The sequence below is a fragment of the Uloborus diversus genome, chromosome 1 (assembly GCF_026930045.1).
Source record: "Uloborus diversus isolate 005 chromosome 1, Udiv.v.3.1, whole genome shotgun sequence".
NCBI lineage: Eukaryota > Metazoa > Arthropoda > Arachnida > Araneae > Uloboridae > Uloborus > Uloborus diversus.
In genome coordinates this window covers 260,052,267-260,073,577 of record NC_072731.1, presented here as the reverse complement: position 1 = coordinate 260,073,577, position 21,311 = coordinate 260,052,267, and the positions used below count along the sequence as shown (strand labels likewise).

The following is a 21,311-nucleotide window of genomic DNA, read 5'->3' as shown; positions in this document are numbered from 1 at the left end:
CCCGTGGGATTCGGGATTGGAATGCTCATATAATTTTTTTAATTATTCACTAACTTTTTGCCTTAAAAATATAAATAGTAATTTGTTTTATTAAAATGCCACGGAAAACGAAATTCTCATCTTTGTGGTTGGAAGAAAATTGTGTCCTAAAATTTTTGAAATCACCACTCCGACCCCTGCATTTAAGACTTTGGCAACTCTTCTGTACTCATTTTTCCTAAATTAAATCTAAACGTAAAGTGACACTAAAGTTTGTGTGATTCTTCTGCTTTTAATGGTCTTTAAATCACATAATATGCTTATGTAAAGTCATTGACATGATTACTATTTTTTACCGTACAAAGCAGTGAATCAGTTGATCAAGAATGAACCAAACTTTTAACTTAGTTTTTGTTTCTTTCAGGTAAACGAAACGGCAATAAAAGTCCTTTATTGGGTGGCTCTTTAGAAAGAGGTTCTTCCATGAAAAAATTTAGTAGCCCGGACACTGCAAAAAAGCGCTCCATTCTCAAAAAAGATAGTCTATACAAAGAAGAAACCGAAAAATTAATCTCCGACAGCTACCACAAAAGCACGACTGAAAGTTCGGACACCAACGCGGGAAGTGCTTTTGTCCCGATCGGCAGCAGAACCCACGCCCCCCTGACTGCCTCCGTTTCTTGCTCCACCCCCTCTTCGAAGCCGCTCAGAGCGATCGGTCCGAAATCGAGCTCCAAGTCTCACGCACAGCCGATAAAGTTTGTGGGCCTGGACGACGACACCGAATCCCTCGCTTCGGGCAGGGGATCTCCCTCCCTGAGCATATCCTACGCTCCCGACGCCTACTACCTGAGCAGCGGCGCTCAGAGACACCCCCCTCTGAGCCCATCCACGTCGAAGCGGTCCTCGGAAACTCCCCCCCTGGCGCCGGACGGACTCCAAGACGGAGATCTCTTCGGGATGCAGGACGTGGCTCCGGTGGACGGCTCCACCACTTCGGGCTCCCCCGCACATGGTGGACACAGGATACACCGAGTGCCTTCCTACTGCGCCAACACTTCCACCTACGGACCCCCCCGATCGTCCACGCCCACGACCAGTACCGTCGCTTCGACCGGTGCTGCCCCGCCTTCCAAGAGCGAGCTTGCCAATTCGGTCGTGGGATTGCCTCTGCTGCTGGCCGCGGTGCCGATCGTCAGCCCCATCGGTTCCAATCCTTCCTCGGGAGTCCAGACCGACTTCGACGACAGGCGGCCGGGGGTGGAGTCCGAATCCCGGCGCCCTCCGCTCCTATCGCAAGCCTCACAGCAGTCTACTACGGATGAGGACTCTGTCTTTGGGCATGATCGTCAACAAAGCGTCATGAGTCGGCAATCATCGAAAGATAGTGCCACACTTTCTTGAGACACTAATACCAGTGAGTTGTTTTCTTTTACTCTACTAGGGGGCTCTGCCCCCTGCTCGCTAACGCTCACCAACCAGGGTCAGTGGCGTAGCTAGACCCGACTTTCGGGGGGGGGTTACTTCTTTTATATCTCTCTCTCTCTCTCTCTCTCTCTCTATATATATATATATATATATATATATATATATGTATATATATATATATATATATATATATATATATATATATATATATATATATATATATATATATATATACTATATATATATATATATATATATATAACTATATATATATATATATATAACTATATATATATATATATATAACTATATATATATATATATATATATATATGTATATATATATATATAACTATATATATATATATATATATATATATATATATATATATATATATATATAAATATATATATATATATATATGTATATATGTATGTATATATATATATATATATATATATATATATATATATATATATATATATATATATATGTGTGTGTGTGTGTGTGTAATCGCTTGGAATTTTTTCCTTTTCTTCTTTTTTTTTCTTTCTCTTCTCTCTTCTTTTTCTCTTTTTTTTTTTGAGACTAACTTTTCGGGGGGGGGGGGTTGTCCCCAAACCCCCCCCCCTTAGCTACGCCCCTGACCAGGGTTGGCTGGATCGGACCCAATTGGGTTGGACCCAATGGTTTTTTTTGAAAAAACCCATTTAAAAAAACCCATTATTTTACCCACTTTTGGGTTTTTTAAATTTTCTGAGAAGTTTTTTAAAGAAATTGATTAATTTAAATACTTTCACAATTTAAACTTATTTTTTAGTTGTTCTTTACCACAGGCAATGTACATAAAAAATGAATTTTGAACTTTAATAGTATTTCTTATAACTCTTGACGGCATTAAAAAAAATACTTCAAAGATTTTAAATAAATATATTAAACTTTTTCCTTTAACTGGTCAATAAATAACTCAAATTATCTTGACTTAGTCCTGTCCTGTCTGATTTTCTCAATATTTGTAGATTGTACAGAGGAAACTACTCTAGCTAAAAGGCTTTCATGTGAATTATTTTCTGCAAACCAACACGTCACAAATCTCAAATAAACAAGGTATATTTTTTAGAAATCAACAGGTTTCTCAAATGGTCAGACACAAAACAGAATAGGATGTACAGTATTTTCATTATCTTACGAAAAAGTTTAATATTTCTTACTCTGTACACAGGAATAGCAAAATAGGCAACATAAAGTTCAAAGAAATGTCTTGATTAAGCTGGAATTCACTAAAAAGGGATTTTTAAACTACTTGAGGTTCTACAATAGTTTTGCATAGCAAAATGAAATAGAATAAAGTAAAATGCAAGAAAAAAAATCATAGTAATTAAAAACGAACAACAGATTTTATCACGCGAGAAGTAACTTTGACTTAACTGTTGGTAATCATGGAAACTAAAAAATCTGAAACTTCACCATTTTTGGATTTTGTAGTCTTTTTACTTTTCTTCAAAAAACTCTGAATTTTAACTAGTTTTCCAGCTTTTTTACCCCAAGACAATTTTTGCACTTTACCCATATACTTATGCTACAATATGTTACAAGTACTCCACATTTTCCCCAAAAAAAGACAAAAAAACCCTCATTTCTTTTAAAAAACCCAGCTTTAGTTGGGTTTTTTTGGGTTTTATTTAAAAAAACCCAAAAAACCCTGGGTCCATGGGCTTTTTTAAAAAAAACCCGGGTTTTGGCCAACCCTGTCACCAACCCACGAAGAATGCTTCCCAATCTTATTTGATTCGCAAAGATTTAAATCGTTAATTAGAAAAAAACAGTTGAAAACGCATTATGAGCTCCCTTTTGGATCAAAAAGCACCCCTTCCCCAGGTTTCAAAATAGCTTGTACCAACTTGCAGAGCGATAAGGGCTAAGAGGCTCCTGAGCATTGCAAAACTGCAGTGTTGTGCTTTTGAAAAGTCGTTTTCATATTCGTGGTCTCTAGTGATATATTTCGTTCTTTAGCTCGGGCAGGGTGGCGACAGATCAGGGAGATCAGGGAAAAGTCAGGGAACTTTATCACTCAGGGAAAAATCAGGGAAATATCAGGGAATATTGAAAAAATAACAAAAATTCAGGGAAAATTGATCAAATGAAGAAAAAATTCTTTTTTTTCTTTGCAAAATGAAGTACTTTAGTTCCTTACAAATGTTTCACCAATTATTTGTTGTATTAAAATTGAATTTTGACTGAAAATCAAAATTGTTTTTTTGCCATGGTATTATTCGCTGTCACTTCAAATTACACGCAGGTTTTTTTTTTTTTTTTTTTTTCAGACTTGAAAACTCTTTTATTTTAAAACCATATACATATATATTTTGAAACTATTACTAATTGTAAGAAAAATAAATACCTTTGTGCTGAATAGTAAAGTCAGAACAAACAACGAATTCTACTTTCGTTGTTTGTTCTGACTTTATTACTAATTGTTTTTTTTTTTCATTTAAATGTTGTTTGTTACTAAAGAAATCTATGATTTTTTTTCGACAATTAATGAAATCATTTGAAATTGAGTTGTGTAAATAAGTAAATATATTTTTATTGTTTTTTAATAGTTAAAATTCTGTATCCATTCATTAAAACCTAAGTTCTTGGTTAGGGAATAGCTCAATATGACTGGTTGTTGGAAGATTTCAATTTGTTTTACATAAATATGTCTATTCTGCCCTGTGCAGGTTAAGGGTAGTAACAGCAGTTTTTTTACATTTTTGTCATTCTATGGTACGTTTTCTTTACTGTACATACTCACTTATTGGTTTACGCTGAGAAAGAGGCGCAAAAAAAAGTCTGAATTCTAACATTTTCCTATTGTTAGTACTGAATCCACCACACATTTCTTCAAATATCTCGAAAACTAATCTCTGCAGATACTACTGTTTACCTGCAGACGACAGTATTATTTACGTAAGTCTCACTACATTACTTCTATACTTTAACTATCACTTGTTGTTCTTGCAGCAACACTTATACTACTTGAAAATTCAGTTCAAGATTATTTCCATTTAAATTTTTTAGTTTTATCATGATTAGATATGTCTTCAAGAGTGGTCTTAATAATTTCTTAGAATTCTTATGTTAACTGGTTCCTGGAAGTAAAGTATTTGTTTTAGATTTCCTACAATATTTCTCTGCCGATAATTTTTAATACACTATTTTTACCAAAAAAAAGGGAAGCATCTTATCAAAATATATTTTTAATTAACAGCATAAATCGTTCTAAACACTGCATTTTATTTAATATGCAATGCTTTTCAGGTAGGGCAAAGAAAGGAAACCATTATTATAAGTAACGTAAATCAGGGAAATTTGGTGAACTTAATCAGGGAAATCAGGGAAAAGTCAGGGAACTTTTTTTTCCTGTTCCTGTCGCCACCCTGTCGGGGCTTGAATTGAGCCGAGCCTATAAGATTTTCCGTTAAAATCGAAACCCTTAAAGTTTCTGAATAAGAAAGAAGAAACAGGCAAATTGAAAAGACGTAACTATGGCAATGCCAAATAAAACATCAATAAATTTTAATGGAGATGATGTTATTCGAACTTTGTTTTTAACGGTTTGTAACTTTTTTCCTTTGGAGATGGAAACTTAGTTTTTCGACCATAGGTCGAGTGGATCTGGAGTAAAAAAAGCCGCTCTTTCCAGTGGTGTCAAAAAGAAAAGTGTGGGACAATTCCTTCGATTTTTACTGATAGATTTAATGAAGAAAGTAATGCCTAAATTTTAGCTAAGCCTAAAAAAGTAGAGATAAAAACGCAAATAACTCCCGCCGTATTTAAGTTAGAGCATTGAAACAAATTGCGTAGAACGTGGAAAATTTTACCCTTTCAAACAAAATATAATATTAATATGTGCAAGTAATTTTTCACCCCTTTAATAGGCAATGATGGGCAATTTGCGCGAAATTTGAGCTTAAAAAGTTGAGTACAAAAAAACTAATTCGAATTTTAAAAAATAAAACCCCAGGTGCACACCCCCGGGGCTCGAAGTAATTTTGTACAAAATTTCAAGGCTGTAGGTGCTATGGGGTCTCAGACTTCCTTCCAGAATTTCTTTGAAACCTTACTTTTATTTACTACTAGCTGTACCCGACGCGCGTTGTTGCTACGCCAACAAAAAAATACATCATTATACTGATTTTCATGACAATCGGTTGAACGGGGCAGAAGTTGCTACTCTGCAGTGCCACCTGGTGGCGAGTGGCTTCAATGAGCATACTATGCACCTTCTCCGTGGAAAAATACATATATATATATAGCAATTTTCATAATAATCGGTCCATGTATCAAGTGAAGTCGTGACTATACTCAAATTTTGTACTCACGCAGTTTGCAAGATCAATCCATCGCTAAAAATATCAAATAGAAAATCCCCCCATTGCATGAAAAGCCATAAAACAATAAAGAAAGAATTTATTTGTTCAAACTCAAGAAAAATGGCAACAGCTAACTTCTCAACAATGATATCTTTCACGCGAATTAATTTCTGCAGCCGATCATTTTATTCGTATTTATCCAATGGATTGTGACTTAAATTGGAATAAAAAAGGAACTATCGATCGGATTTTTTTCCAACTGGTCTATAAACATTCCCAGTACCAAAAATAACAAACGGTGAAAGTTTCAGCCAAATCTGCCGGGTAGTTTTTGAGTTCATGGATGACATACAGACAAACATTCATTTATATATATATATAGATATAGAGAAAAAGATTTCCTTAACACTTAACATATGATAACCGACCTTGGCCAGTTATGCACCTTCGCATTGAAAATGTGCATGTTATCCCTTTTGCATCTTTGACTTCATGATTTTTTCTGTTAATTACTTACAGTTAATATTTAGATTTTTTTTTTTTTGTTTGTTTATTTTGAGTTATACTTGTCATGTTCCGTTGTGTACCACCACAACCAATTATTTGACAGGCTATGGTAAAAATAGGTATGTATCTTTAATGTTAATAGAATATTGTCATATTTTTATTGTGGGAAATCTCTTGTACTAGCAGTTCTAGGGGAAATCCATGATATATTTGCGAATAGGAAGGACGTTATTAGGGAAGGTGTCTATCGAAATTGTTTTATCTGACTACGGGCCCACACTAAAATCCCATTCTCTGATACTGACCCTACCAGACTATGTTTCTATGGCAGGAATCCCTAGGACACCAAATGGGATTCCTACATTGTTAGAAATGAAGTGATTTAAATTTTAACGCAATGGGAGGTTGTTCTTGAAATTTTCATTTTTCTCCTTCAAAACTTCTTCCTTTTTATTTCAAAAAAAAAAAAGATGTATAAACCCTGATTATCCGTTGATAATTCGACGTGTAAATGGTTAAATCAGCTTGGTCTTTTCATAAGCTACCTTATTTATATGTGGGTGGCTTTATAACAAGGTTTGATTGTAATATGCATAAAATTTTACTATGTTCCAAAACTAGAGTTTCATTCATGGGCAGTTCTCAAAAGGTGGGAACAAAAAAGTTAACTTTGAGCAATTTCAAAAATTTTCAAATTTGACATCAATTTTGCTTTTATTTTATAGCATGCATACCTAGAACACAATATATGAACATGAAAAGACAGCAGGTATTTGTAAAAATTGTTAATTAGCAAATCAAATCAGCAGTCTGTAGGTAACAGATTTTGGACATTGTAGTGATGTAGGTAACGGATTTTGGACATCATCATAATGTAAGTTTCACCATTTTTGACAATTGTTAATCTGATTTTTAACTTTTCCAATGAAAATTTTATTTACTACTTTTTTTGAATTTTGAAATTTAATAATAAAGAGGATATTAATGAAGTACTTGAATGGCTATACATACTGCTCTTTACATATAATAAAGTTTTGGAATGATTTTGAAGAAGTTGATGAAAGGTAAAAAAAAAGCTTCATGGAAATAACTATACAAACTCGTAGCTTCTTTTATTAAATAACATTTGTATTTCTCTGGATTATTAACTTTCATTTCTGCAGATATTTTCCAAACTTAGAATGTACTTCTAATATAAATACAGCACAAATTCCATAAAAGAACTTAATTAAATTGTTTAAAGCACTTTTTCAAAACATGTTGTTAATTCAAAAGGCTTACTATCTCTCAAATCTTAAGATAGAATGAAAATTACCAACTGATATTTGTTAACAAATCGACTGCAGACGATTTTTTAAACTCTAAAAAAATAAAAATTAAAAAATTGCTAGCGCAGGTGATAAAGTTGCCAAAACTGGTGCAGCTGACGATAAACTACATTTGTCAAACTGGAATTCCCCTCTGGTAACCTTTAGCTTATCGTATACTGTGTTGTCGCCAATGGAGGTTTGCTTGGCGATTTTAGCGCAAAATGGCTTTCGTTACGAACATAACCAGCCATGTTTCTACTGTAATTTATGTATTGTTCAATGTGTAACGTATTAATTATGCAAAATACCAATGGATTAAAGAAGAAAACATTATAATAACCTTTTTTATTGAAGTTAGAAGACAGTGGATCATCAAAAATTATGAATAAGCGGACAGAATTATCGGCGTCAAGATCGTAACGCCATTTGGACATCTCACATGTATGTTTAAGAAAAATCATTTTTCTTCTAAGATACTGCATAAAAGCTTATGAAAACACTTTTAAACAATTAAAAATTGATTCTGAGGATCGATAAATACCTTTAAAACGAAAACATCATATACTTAGCTCTCAAATAATAGCATTGTAAAGATCGTAACTTTTGGACATACATCAAATTTCAAACTTACGTTTTTTTAAAATCGTTTACAAAGTAAATAATCTATCTTTACTTTTATTATTTGTGTAAAATATTAACAAAAAGTTATTCAGTGTAAGATTCATACCTTTAATTTTTTTTTGAAACGTATGGAAATAATTAAAAAAAAATTTTTTTTAATGGTACATTTGCTTAGTTAACGTTTTGGTATGTCCAAAATTGTGCCTTTTAGCAAAGAAAATATTTTTTAAGGGCATTTGAAGAGCATTTTTTCCATAATTTATGTCAATTCTTGTCTCTATACAGTATTATAGTTTAACTCAAAATTTTTTGAGTTAATTAAAATGAAAGTTATTTGGTGTTGAAGCTTCAAAGTTGAGGTCTGTGTTTGCTCCCACCTTTTGAGAACTGCCCTCATATATAATTTGCTGAGAATTTACCTCGTTGTCTTTTCAGTAGAGTCGGTAGTTGTCTGCAGTAATGAAGAACTGCCAATGATCCGAAATAATGCTAAAGAAATGGTACAAAATGTAGTTCTTTTTCAAATAATTAAAATTTAAAAAAATAATGTTCCATAACATAAAAAAATTACTAGACCTATACATGAAATACACTGCCAGCTCAGTCATTTCCAGCCGAGGACTGCAGTTTCGTGCTTATTAGCACTCATCAGCCCGGCATAGGAGTGACTGAGCCGGAGATGGAAAACCTCTTAAGGAAGCCAAGAGTGCCAACAAAACTGGTAGCTAGAATAAAATTAATTTTATTTAAAGCTTGGAGTTATCGTCATGTGAATATGAATGCTTGATAGACATAACTTCAAACTGCACGTTGAAATCTACTTTCCATTATACTTACGTCAAGAGTCCGATAAGTCCGACTAAAATAGAAATACCTCAGCGATTAGTTCTTTCAGAACAATATTGTTTTTGAAACAGTTATACTGAATTTTCTCATAAACTCTAAAAAGATAATTTTGCTGGAGCCTGCAAATTTTTTCTGGCTCCTAAGATTTTACAAATTTTGTCAGTCTGTGCGTAGCCCCCTTTTCGCTTCAGCTCTAAAACAAAACATACCAACCGTTGAAAAAGCAAAGCTTGTTCTTCCAATTGTCACTACTTATAGCAATGCAAATCCTAATTTTCAACCTACCAAAACTAAATTCCAAAGCTGTGTAGATGCTGATCCTAATATTCAACTCCAGCTATGAACAATTAAACTCAATGTGTTGAAATTGCTTCAGTTTCAACAACCTTACTTTGCCCCTTAATTTGATGTTCAATTTGGAATTTTAATCGCTTTGGTGCCTATTGATTTCTGTCTGTTCAACTTGGTTTTTATACTCCTGAATTTGTGAATAAAGTTAAGCATTGTAAACTACCAACCTGTTTTAAAATGGTGATAGTGATAATCCAAACTAATTATACTCGCTTGCAACTTAAGTTGACTATGACGTCATGACGCGCGAAAGAAAAAACGAGTTAACAGATAAAACGTAACACTTACTAGCAAATAAGAATACATCGCCACCTTTCTATGAGCTACTATTGACTGGCAGGTTTGATTCAAATGGATAAATGCTCCGCACTGCTTCGTCGGTAAAATTTAAAATATTTAATGATTGACAGAAATTATGACAAAAAAGGTTATGTATGCTTGGGTTTAACCCCCAAAGCAGAATACTACTAAATTTGCGACGTACGTCGCAGAACAGAAGCCTGAGCTGCAGAACAATTCTGTTCAAATGTGAGAGGAAAACTCAGACAAATTTTCTGCAGAAATTCTACAGATTTCAGTGAAATTTCTGCAGAAACTGCAGATTTTCTGCAGATATCTTTCAACTCAACATAAAATTCTGCAGAGCTCTTAAAATTAGAAGAAAATCAAAAATTCTCGAAAATACGATAATTCAGCGGAGAGCTCGCGAAAAGTGTTGAATTCAAAAAGTCATCTGCCGGAACTTTAGATTTACTTTGAACTCAAAGAAATATGCAGAATTTCTGCAAAGTTCTATCTTGAGTTGGACGATATTTGTGGAAAATTGGCAGTTTCTGGAGATTTTCGGTAGAAATTTCACATTCTAAATCTGAAATGATTCTGATTTTTCTAGCCTTTTTGTGTTTCCCCTTCTCCTTATTTTTCCCACTCGACCTTCATCCATTGCAATTTCCTCCATAAGTGTATGTTTTGGATACATGTCAACATTGAAACACGTCCATCGCCGAAAATTGCGTGTCTTATTTGAGATTTCAATCCTTTTGCATTCTGAAAATATTGGAATTGTTTAGAAAGTTTTGAAGCGTTTTACTATTTGCTACCTTAACTCGACTCATTTTATTTATTATTTTTGTAATTTACTTATTTATTAACATTATTTTAATTTCTCCTTCATGCCATGTAAAATTAACCAAAAAGAAACGTGATTTGACGCCTAGGTTCGGATTTTTATAAAATTTTGTATCTTTGCTCTTTCTATGCATTTAAAAAATAATATAAAATATTTTTGTAGACTCAATTGGTTTAGGTTCCACATAAATGTATAGCTATAGTAAAGTTTTAAAAACTGAAAAAAAAAAACCCCTCCTGTATGAAACGATTTTGATTTAGGGCTCCCGATTTGTGGAAAATGTCACCTTGGTTGCTTGTGTATACAATGCTTGAAGTACTTGCGGAACAATTTTGGTTAAATGATTTTACGTTGCAGAACATCGTCAAGTATTCTGCTTTAGAATGTTTAACTAACTAATCTGATATCTAAAGTGAAGAGCGTAATTTCCCCCGAATATCAAACAAGGCGCTAGAAACTATTTCCTTCGTTCTCAGCTCATTTCTCCATAGCCAAGTAAGCTTGCTGTCAAGTATAGTGATAAACACTAAGTTTATCCTAAGTACAATGTTATTATTTAATTATATGTATCTCATCATTTACAAACTAAAGCTATTTAATTGTAAACTTACTATGCATGTTAGCGTTGTTCGCGTTGTAATATCCTTTTCGCTTTGACAAGCGATTCTTCCCGCGTACTTCAACTTCAGATGAAAACGTAAACAATGAGTGAATCTGTTTTCGCTTCCCGGCGAATTGAATGTCAGATGACGTTACTTGTTCTCAGGCATTCTAGAAACTTTTTGCACACGTCTTTTCCGCACGTGTCGAACTTGAGATGACACGTTTTGCTAATTGGGAAAGCAGTATTTATACGCTCGTGCGATATGACTCTTTCTCTTCTTTTTCACTTCTCGCATCTACGATAGATGTTTTAGTTTGCCAACTTGCAGGTTGCAGTTGGGGGTTTTCGGCTCTTGGCTTTTCAGCCATCAAGATAGCCATTCACAGTTTTTGGAATGGATTAATAGGAAGTTAGTTTTCTGATCGGTAGTTAGATGTGATCTAATAGATTCTACTAGAACTCGCCGAACTTAGTGTTCGTGATGCATTATTGAAATGTTAGTATTAGAGATCTATGAATAGAGATCATGAAAACCTCTTCAATGGAATATTCGGTAATACTTAATAGAATTAGTAAATAGATATAATAGATCTACAAAGTTCATGATTATACTTTAATTTTGTGTATGGCTTTGAGTTATTGATTCTTCAAGTTACTTTATTATTTTCTCATTTTATCTTTTACAATTGTTAATTGTTTAATAAATCGTTGATATCTTAAAGAATGACTTTTCGTCACTTATATAAGATTCTTCATGCAGCAGAAGATAAATTTCTATTTAATAGTTCGACTACTCCAATCGCGTATTACACTTTGCTAATTTAATAGCTTTGAATTATCATTATTCTTTGCAAAACTTGGGCTATTCTCTTTCTTGCTTTATGCTGGAGAATTATAGCCCATCATATAGTAAAGACTATATTAATTAAGTTCAATTATCTACTTAAGTTCAGTTATCTATACAGTCTAATGAGACAGTGGTCCCGCACTGAACTTTCGTCCATGAAAGCAGTCGAGTTTGGGAAGCCCTGTCCCAGAGCATACTCTAGCTTTTTTTTTTTTGAATGTACTGTTATTTCTTGTCCATGTTTCTGTTTTTTAATAAATATGTCATCCCTTTTTTTTTTCAGGTAAACTTCTAATACAAAAAGAATCTCATTTCTGGATGGAAGTTTATTTTGAAGTCATTTGTTTGGTTCCTTTCAACAAGAGATCTGAAACTTTTGTATTCAATATTTATAAAGATGAGTATATAAAGAGTAATATTTTTTTCCGAAATAAATCCAAAGTTCTTCACAACGGTTCCGTACAAGCATCATATGTGTTGATATCTAGTTGTTCCTAGTATGGGACAATAAGTGTACATCAATTTGTATTTCTAATCAAAAGAATTTTTTTAACTCTATACGTTTTTGTAACTCATAAATTGAAAACACTTGCACTTTTGTATTTTTTACTAAAATGTCTATTACATGTTAATAACGTAAAATTAAGAGAATTACTTTGTACTCAAACTGTTTAAACAATACATTTTTCGATTATTTCAGAAACTCTTTATGTGTAACTCGTATTTAAAAATATTTCTTTTTGCTGTTACTTATAAATGTTTGAACATATTTTTATATTTTTTCTTCTTGTAATTGTTATGTACTTTTAAAGTTAATATATGTGATATCTATGTCAGTTTGTATTTTATTTATGTTGATATTGTATTTCCAACCCCTTAATTTCTCCATTTTTGTAAGTGTGATATTTTAAAATGGTGATATTTTATGTTCTTTTATTATGTTAACATATTTGTAATAAGGTTGCTCTCACACATATTCGTTTCTTTGTAAATGCAAATCTTGTTAACAAAATTGTTAAATTATTAAAATTATACTGTGTTTTCTAAAACACGACACTCAAATTCTGTTTTTATTGTTGGGAAAGGATATTAAAGGCCATTGTGTATTTGTTATATCTTGTAAAGAAAACATGTATTTTTCTATAATTAATCATACTGTTGTTGTATAAGTTACCTAATTTTGAATTAATGAAAAAAGAAAATTAATGAGAAAAAATCATGCGTTTTTTATTTGTAATTTTTATGATATTCTGCAACGAACACAGGCGCAGCGAGAAGAGAGTTAAGGGTTTAGACCCTCCATCTTGGTTTTAAGCCATGTTGCCAATCCTAGTGTGTTAATATGTATACAAGGACTTTTGTAAAGCAAACTCCCCTCCGGGAGTGAAAAATGGCTGCGCTAGTGGTCTGTAGCATTCTTTGATTATACGGGATGCCATTTGTATATTATGTAACTTTGAAATTTGTGATAAATATATTGTACTCGTACTATACAATTTGACGGGATGTTGTTCTGCTAACAACTCCCGTTACAAGCATCAATCTAACATATGGTGCTTACACATTTCCAATACCATTTACTTTCTATTATAAATGCAGTCAAAAGGCAAAAATAAAATCATTTCCATTATTGCACAAGAATTACATTTTTAGCAATATAAACGGCAAAATTATTTTTTCCTTTATTTTCATGATTTTTCAGTGGGATTGTTGAAATAAATCCACCATAAAACGGTTGGATTCCCATGTTTTGTTAACTCGATTTTGTGTTTCATATTTAGCTGGGATATTGATATGCATTTTCCGAAACTGGAAATATTTATATTCTTACACAGTGAATTGACCAATAGAAAGGGAATATAAATTTGTTCAACAAAATGTCTCAAAGATGCCAGATGTCCTCCCAAAAACTGTTGTTTGAACTGATACGCGACTGAGCACTTAACGCATTGAACTGCGCTAACTGTTGACTTTTAACTCTCACGTCATTCTGAAATCCTTTGCTTTTTGACTGCATTTAACTTTTCTGGTCTTTCAGGCACGTTGCTATCCATAATACAAGTTTGCCACGCAAACGGTGTCATAACAAACACGCTTTTGTTGATAAATTTCTGCAATATCAGTGTAAATATACAGGGGCGTAGCTAAGGGGGGGGTTTTGGGGACAAAACCCCCCCTGAAAAGTTAGTCTCAAAAAAAAGAGAAAAAGAAGAGAGAAGAGAAAGGAAAAAATTCCAAGCGATTACACGCACACACACACACACACACATATATATATATATATATATATATATGTATATTATATATATATATATATAATATATATATATATATATGTATATTATATATATATATTATATATATATAAAAGAAGTAACCCCCCCCCCCCCCCCGAAAGTCGGGTCTAGCTACGCCACTGTAAATATATTGCATTTTTATTGGAATGTGTTTAGTTACCTCCATTGTGAAAATGAGGGAATTAAATGCATGAATAATTGTAGATTGCTCACAACTTTGTCTTATGGTGCTCTGCTTGAAAAAAAAAAAAAAAAAAAAAACTCGCTGGAGCAAGGATGCGGACGAGAATCTCTTGCAAAAACGCTGAGTGCGCAATCATCCATCATCAGCAGGTGCATTATCGCGTAATTGCAAATATGATTTCTAAACTTCTACTTTTTGGGGGACTTCTGGCAAACTCTCAAAACATTTGGTCATGCGTATTATCGTTCTCGTCTTCGTCCTTGTCTCAATATAAAAGGTGCTTATAGTAAGAAACCCCCGCATTGTTCGGTAAAAATAGAAACCTGAGAAACTGTTGCATTGATAAATTTGCGAAGTGCGAAAGCTGGCTTCTGGTTTTAACAACTGTCACGACGGTTATATGTGTTGCATGGTTTGTGCCACGTTAGAATTAAAGGAACATCTTGTAATTTAGAACATTTCATGGACAATAATACCCTTGTTGTTGTACATAGTTGATCGTATAAGCATGGAGACACTCAGTAGAATAGAAATTATATTTAGAATCCCACTTTCTTGATGCAAAGTAATATTTACGTTGCTTTCCATGATTTTCAATAGACTTGCATCGTTTCTAGCTTTTTTTAAAGAGCTCTTGTTTGTAGCATTTTTAATGAACTTTTATTTGATGTTTTTTATCAGAGAAGATTTGATCAGTAAAAACTGGACATTATCACTAAAGACGAATCGTGAAGTTTTATAACTGACAATTTTATACACACAAAAAGATGATATGCTGGAGCTCAATACCTAAAGTATTGCAATCAAAATGTCCAGTTATTGTAGTTATCAGTGTGAATTTTGCAGTATGAGGCACGATGATTCGACTTATTTTTACGAGCAAATAATTTTGTATTTTATTGATGCAACAGTATAAAATTTTTCCATTTGTATCAATTATTAAGGGCATTACCATGGAAGTTTCTTTCCTTTTTTGCAGTAGAATAACCGAGGCTTCATTCCTCCACCAAAAAAAAGTGAATTAACAGAATTTATTTTTTCCTTGTTAAATTTTCCTGTGCAAAGACCAAGTTATGTATGTATTTTTATTTATTTGTTCACTTATTTATTTTGAGCTTATTTAAAGATTTGTTATTACTCTCATTTTTAGACATAATTTATTTTGTACGAAAGACATATCCTTTATTTATTTTTTTTTTTATACATAGAAGTCTATGTACAGAGAAGCTTGTAAAAAAATTCAGAATTCATTAAGAAATTGCAGATGTTTTGGTTATCCTTCGCTATTGAGAAAATTGAAAGTTTTCTGCAATTCTTTCATCAATGCTTTAAGAATTTCCTGTTTCCATTTGCTTTGGCAAATTTCATACTTTAAGAAATTATTTTTAATAGTGCGGTCAGAATAATATTTCTTAAATAAATTTAATGCTGCAGTGAGTGGCATGTGTTTGATAGAGTAAGTAGAAGTGTTGCTTCTTTTATATCTCTTAAAATGAGATATACTTGTTATATTTTTTTTTCAACCAATTAGGAATTGAAAGATTTTTCCACATTTTGTTATTAATGTTAATGCTTCTTAATTATTTAAAAAAAAATTTCATTAAAGTTCTGTTATCATTTATTTTATTATTTATTTATTTATTTATTATTTATTTATTATTTATTTATTTATTTATTTATTATTTATTTATTATTTATTTATTTATTTTGAAATAATGTGAGGGGCAATAATTAGCTGACAAAAGTTGCTACTTTTTTTTTCGTGTTTATTGCATGTTTTTAACTAAGTATTTGTACTGGTTATGTTATTCCGTTGAATCCATACCAAAACTAGTATTACTTGTACCCTTTTATGTTAAAACAAGCTGAAGATTTCTTTTATTCATAAGACATTTGTAGTAACATTGAACATATTTTTCCTTTTGTGGATGTTTACAAGTTTCTTATTTTGACTTGCTTGTTTTGTGTAATAGATTTCTTGCAATTTTATGATATGGTTTCTAAAAATTAAATTTTGCACATTATTTGATAATTTTTGCCTATGAATATTTTTCCTGCGTGCAATAAATTCATGTTAAATTAAAATTAGAATCAATAAAGTTATTGAATTGCAGGTGAGATTTAAAGATTAACGCAGTTAATCCTTCTTAAACTATCACTTTGCATAGAGCCCCCCCCCCCCCCCCCCGAAAAAAAAATCCCAATTAACACAGTTAATCCTTCTTAAACTATCACTTTGCATGGAGCCAAAAAAAAAAAAAAAAAACCTTTAATTCCATACTAGTGGTTAGCTATCATTTCACACATTTTTAATAAAATTACAGAATACATTAGCAGATCTAATATTTTTGACGCAAACTTTCGTACATGTTACGCAATTTCCGCCGCAAGCTTTTGCTTAACAACATGCCATTGATGAATATATAGAGCTGGTTCAAAGGTGATTTTTTAAGATCCCAATTTATTTTTATAACTAACTTAAATGAGATCATTTCTGCCCTCTTCATGGAAACGTATTCTGTACAAATTGAGTGACAGCATAGACTAATAATAAGAGTAGACCGAGCTTTCCCATTCTTGCTGATAAAGAAAATTGGTTCATAGATGTATCATGTGACTAGTGGAAGGGCTTGGCGAAGACTTTGGCAGCATGGTTGCTAGATGGCAGCATTATCTACAGTTTGGCACTCGACATGTATTTTAAGACAATGTGTTTTCATTAAAAAAAAACTTCCAGGTGCAGAGATTGAACTGTTTTTCTTTTAGTTATGCATTATTTTGACATTAGTAATAGTTTTTGATCAGTTTTCGGTAACTTTTATTTCATTTGGAGCTGTCAGCGTTGGCGTGAACGAAATGGCGTAAACGTTTTGCGTTAACGCAAAAATGTACTAATCGGTATCTTAAATTGAAACTGTAGGTAAAAATCTTACCGTTTGCTGATTCTTCTTGGTCGCTTGCATCTTTTATTGCTTAGAGAGTTATTGAAATTGACTAAAGAAAATGCAGAATGCTATCTAAACGAAAAACTCACTATATTAACAAACACAACTTAGAATAACATATATTTACAACTTAGAATAACAAATTTACAAATCGGACTCCATAAAAGATCATTCTTCCGTGTTCCATCAATTGTATTTATTTTATTTCGCGCTGGCGTTGATCGTCTGCTACGATTAACGCCCGCTGTTGCTAGGATATCCTCCAGTCACATGGTTTGGTTTATGAGCAGCAAAAGGGTTGCCATAGCTCGGTCTACTCTTATTATTAGTCTATGAGTGACAGTCCTTATTTAAGTAACTTGCATAAAGAAAGAAAAAAATGAGTTAATATTGTGGTCTCGTATCTAGTTTTTAACTATTATTTGACCAACTACTTTTTTCTATGTCTTTTTGCGTTGAGAAAAAGGTTTCTTTTAACCTCAAAACATGCTTTACATTTTTTCAGCGTCCTTGTTTATGTTTTGTCTTCTCAGCACTAAGATATTTATTTATGTTTTATTTGTGTTTGCTCTTCTAAATTCAGCTGTGCTGGAAATTGTTTTATCAAATTGATAAAAGAACAATTAAGGTAGTACAAAGAATAAAGTATTTCATAGAAGTGTGTCAGAGTTACACGAAACACCTTTTTCTATGCAGAAATTATAAACTCATGGATGAAAGAAGATCTGACACTCATTGATATGAAATGATAAATAAACAATCTTTTAATAAGCAATTTCATGCTTTGTTATGTAATAATCTTTATACAGTGAAACCTGTGTATAACAATACTGTTTATAACAATAAACTTGTGTTTAACGATATTTCCCTTGGTCCTTGCAAAATTTTAGCATAAATAATCAAACTGTCTATAACAATAACCTGTCTATAACAGTATGTTTTTAGGTCCCAACAGTATTGTTGTAGACAGGTTTTACTGTATTTTAATTTTTTTTTTATGTGAAGTGTTTATATCAGACATTCAATAGATTTCACTTGCGTATTCATATTTGCTATATTTGATGTTTTATTAAAATTAATTCTGATTTATTTATTTTTTTTTATTTATTTTTATTTATTTATTTTTTGAGATGAACTAATATTTTTTGTATTGAAATTCTTAGTACACTTTCTACCCCCCCCCCCCCCCCACCACAGCTTAAGTTTCATTCTTTGGAATATTGAATTACTAGTGTTAGTTTTAACTGCTTTTTGAAATAATAACATAAGTATTGGACAATGCTAAGAATTTCTTAACTTCAAGTGAAAAAAGTTTTGTTAACTTGAGTTTAGACATATCTACTAGCAATTTGCTCTTGGAATTTATGATATGTCATTGTCTGAGCCATGACTTCTTTTCCAGGACAATTAATTTTAAAGGCAATTTCCTTTTTTTTTTTTTAAAGATCAAATGGTATTGACATAACGAAATTGTTATTAATTCACATTCCACATCATTTGTGATTTCTTTATATTTGCATACCCTTTTAATGACAATACAGTGCAACCTCAATCCTACATTGTCCGTTTCATAAGTTATCCCGCTTCCTAAGTACAGATTTAAATCATATTCCCTCTACAAGACTCGCATAATTTTTTTTTCGGGATCTTTTTTTCAAGATAAACTTATTTTTAGACGTTTGGAGTTGTTCTTTTGGATCAGTATGGCCTATTAAGCAGTGGCGTAGCTAGACCCGACTTTCGGGGGGGGGGGGTTACTTCTTTTATATATATATATATATATATATATATATATATATATATAATATATATATATATATATATATATATATGGATGTATAATCGCTTGGAATTTTTTCCTTTTCTTCCTTTTTTTTTCTTTCTCTTCTCTTTTTTTTCTCTCTTTTTTTTTTTGAGACTAACTTTTCGGGGGGGGGGGGTTGTCCCCAAACCCCCCCCCTTAGCTACGCCCCTGCTATTAAGGCTCTTGTGCTAAAAAACCCAAAAGAACCAACCAACATTCTTTCTGTTCAGGCATATTTATTGTTTGTATTATAAAAAGTATTAAGACTTTAAAATACAATATATTTGCAAATGCAAACCAAGAAACAAAGTAGCAAAATGCTATTAATAGAGAATGTGCTAAAAATTAAATAGTACCTGAAAACAAACTTAGTAAAAATTAAAGATTTCTTCCACAAATCCATTGTAAAAGTCAATTTTGAGCTATATGCTCAGATTTTGCCCCCCCCCCTTCCGTCCTTGATTGTACATTTTCCCACTTGGTGTGTTTTTAATCACTAGTCCAACAGGATACGTAAAATCGTTGTTCCACTTTATGTTCTTTGAAAAGGTTGTGTTATGAAAAGTAAATGAGAAAATCGGTGTTGTTAAAGTGACAAAATTTCAAAATTATTACATGCATTCCTTGTAAACTCAAAACATGTAAGCTATTTTGTTGTTTAACAATGTTGATTTTACCACTTCTTTATGAATATATTTGAACGTTGTTTTATTTTGTAACGCTCAACAGTTGTGCTAAAATATTCTCATTTAGTTGCTTGCAATTGCTGCCAGGCTGCTGTATTACAGTTGTTTAGCCGGACATTCTTGCATGATGAAATATCAATTAATATGTTGTTGAATATGTAACTTAAAATGCTTGATAAACTCTATTATGTTGTTCAAAATAGCATCACAGGCCATCTCTGAACAGAAATTTTCCAGTAATCCTGCCTGGTGTAACCTTTCTTTAAAAACATTCCGATTTTGTGATTTATTCTCTTATTACTAATAAAAATTTTTACAAATCTGAATCTTGCTAATTTAAACTGTTTTGAATAACATAAAGCAAACATATGGATCGGTAACAAAATTCTTTTAAAATTCTTTTCTACTTAAAAAAGTTTTTAAAAATTTCCCTTGAAAGAAAGGTTCATGAAAAATTCTTGACATCATTTATTATTTAGGATCTCCATAAGTAGAGATCAAGTAACTCACATTGTGAATATAAAAATGTTCAAAAGTAGGAGACAACAATATTTACAAAGTATTCAATTTTGTAGTTAAAATTTATATTCATATTACTAGTAACCAAGAAGTAGTAGCTATAATTGATTTATGTATTGCTTAAGTTGTTTTTTTTTTTTCATATGATCTTACTATTCCTTTTCATATTTCCTGTTTTAATGTCGATTATGTATATTGAAATTGTAAATTATATAAGGATATGTCATTATTATTGCTTTACTTAGATTAATGATAAGTGCAAAAAATTTTAGTTGTCATGGTTTCTACAATATTTTATTTATTTATTTGTAAATATCAACTAAGACATGTGATATTTCTCCGTAAAAATATTTAATTTTTTTTTCTTAAAAACCTTCATTTCCTGCTACAATTGTTGTTTATATGCTGAACTTCTGATTTAGTATGTAAAAGATTGGTTAAAGTTTTATGCATTTTTGCTTCTCACATCACCCCCCCCCCCCCCCAGTTTATGAAATTTGAGTAAAAAAGAATAGGACTTTGAAGGTAATCCTTTCATCAGTTAATATCTTAATAATGTGTTGCCAATGAACTGTTTTATTTAATCATTTCACTAAGGACCCAGTATTTTGCTACATTGATTTATATAGACCTCTTCTTACAGAGGTATTACCCTAATAGATCCATTTACGTCGATGATGTCCAAATAAAATTGGCAAACGTAACATTTTTTTCTTATTCAGATTGTGTACTATGATGCAGGGTTACCAGGAGAAAATTCAGGAAAATAGCCTTTCTTAAAGTTAGCCAAAATAAGTCAATTTACTTTCTTTTCTATAAATCCTCAAAAATCTTCAATTGTAACAGTTTTAAAATACTTAGAAGACATGTCCTGTGTTTTTATGTGCAAGATTTA

General features: G+C 32.0%; 1 protein-coding gene across 1 annotated transcript in view; it reads left to right on the top strand.

Annotated features, from left to right (window-relative positions):
• Positions 1 to 1,383, top strand: part of LOC129227144 (potassium voltage-gated channel subfamily B member 2-like) — a 34,522-nt gene extending 33,139 nt beyond the window's left edge. Inside the window, exon 5 of the mRNA XM_054861717.1 lies at positions 404 to 1,383. Within this exon, the coding sequence (XP_054717692.1) occupies positions 404 to 1,383 (980 nt within the window). The remainder of the gene's footprint in view (positions 1 to 403) is intronic.
• Positions 1,384 to 21,311: the final 19,928 nt, after the last annotated feature.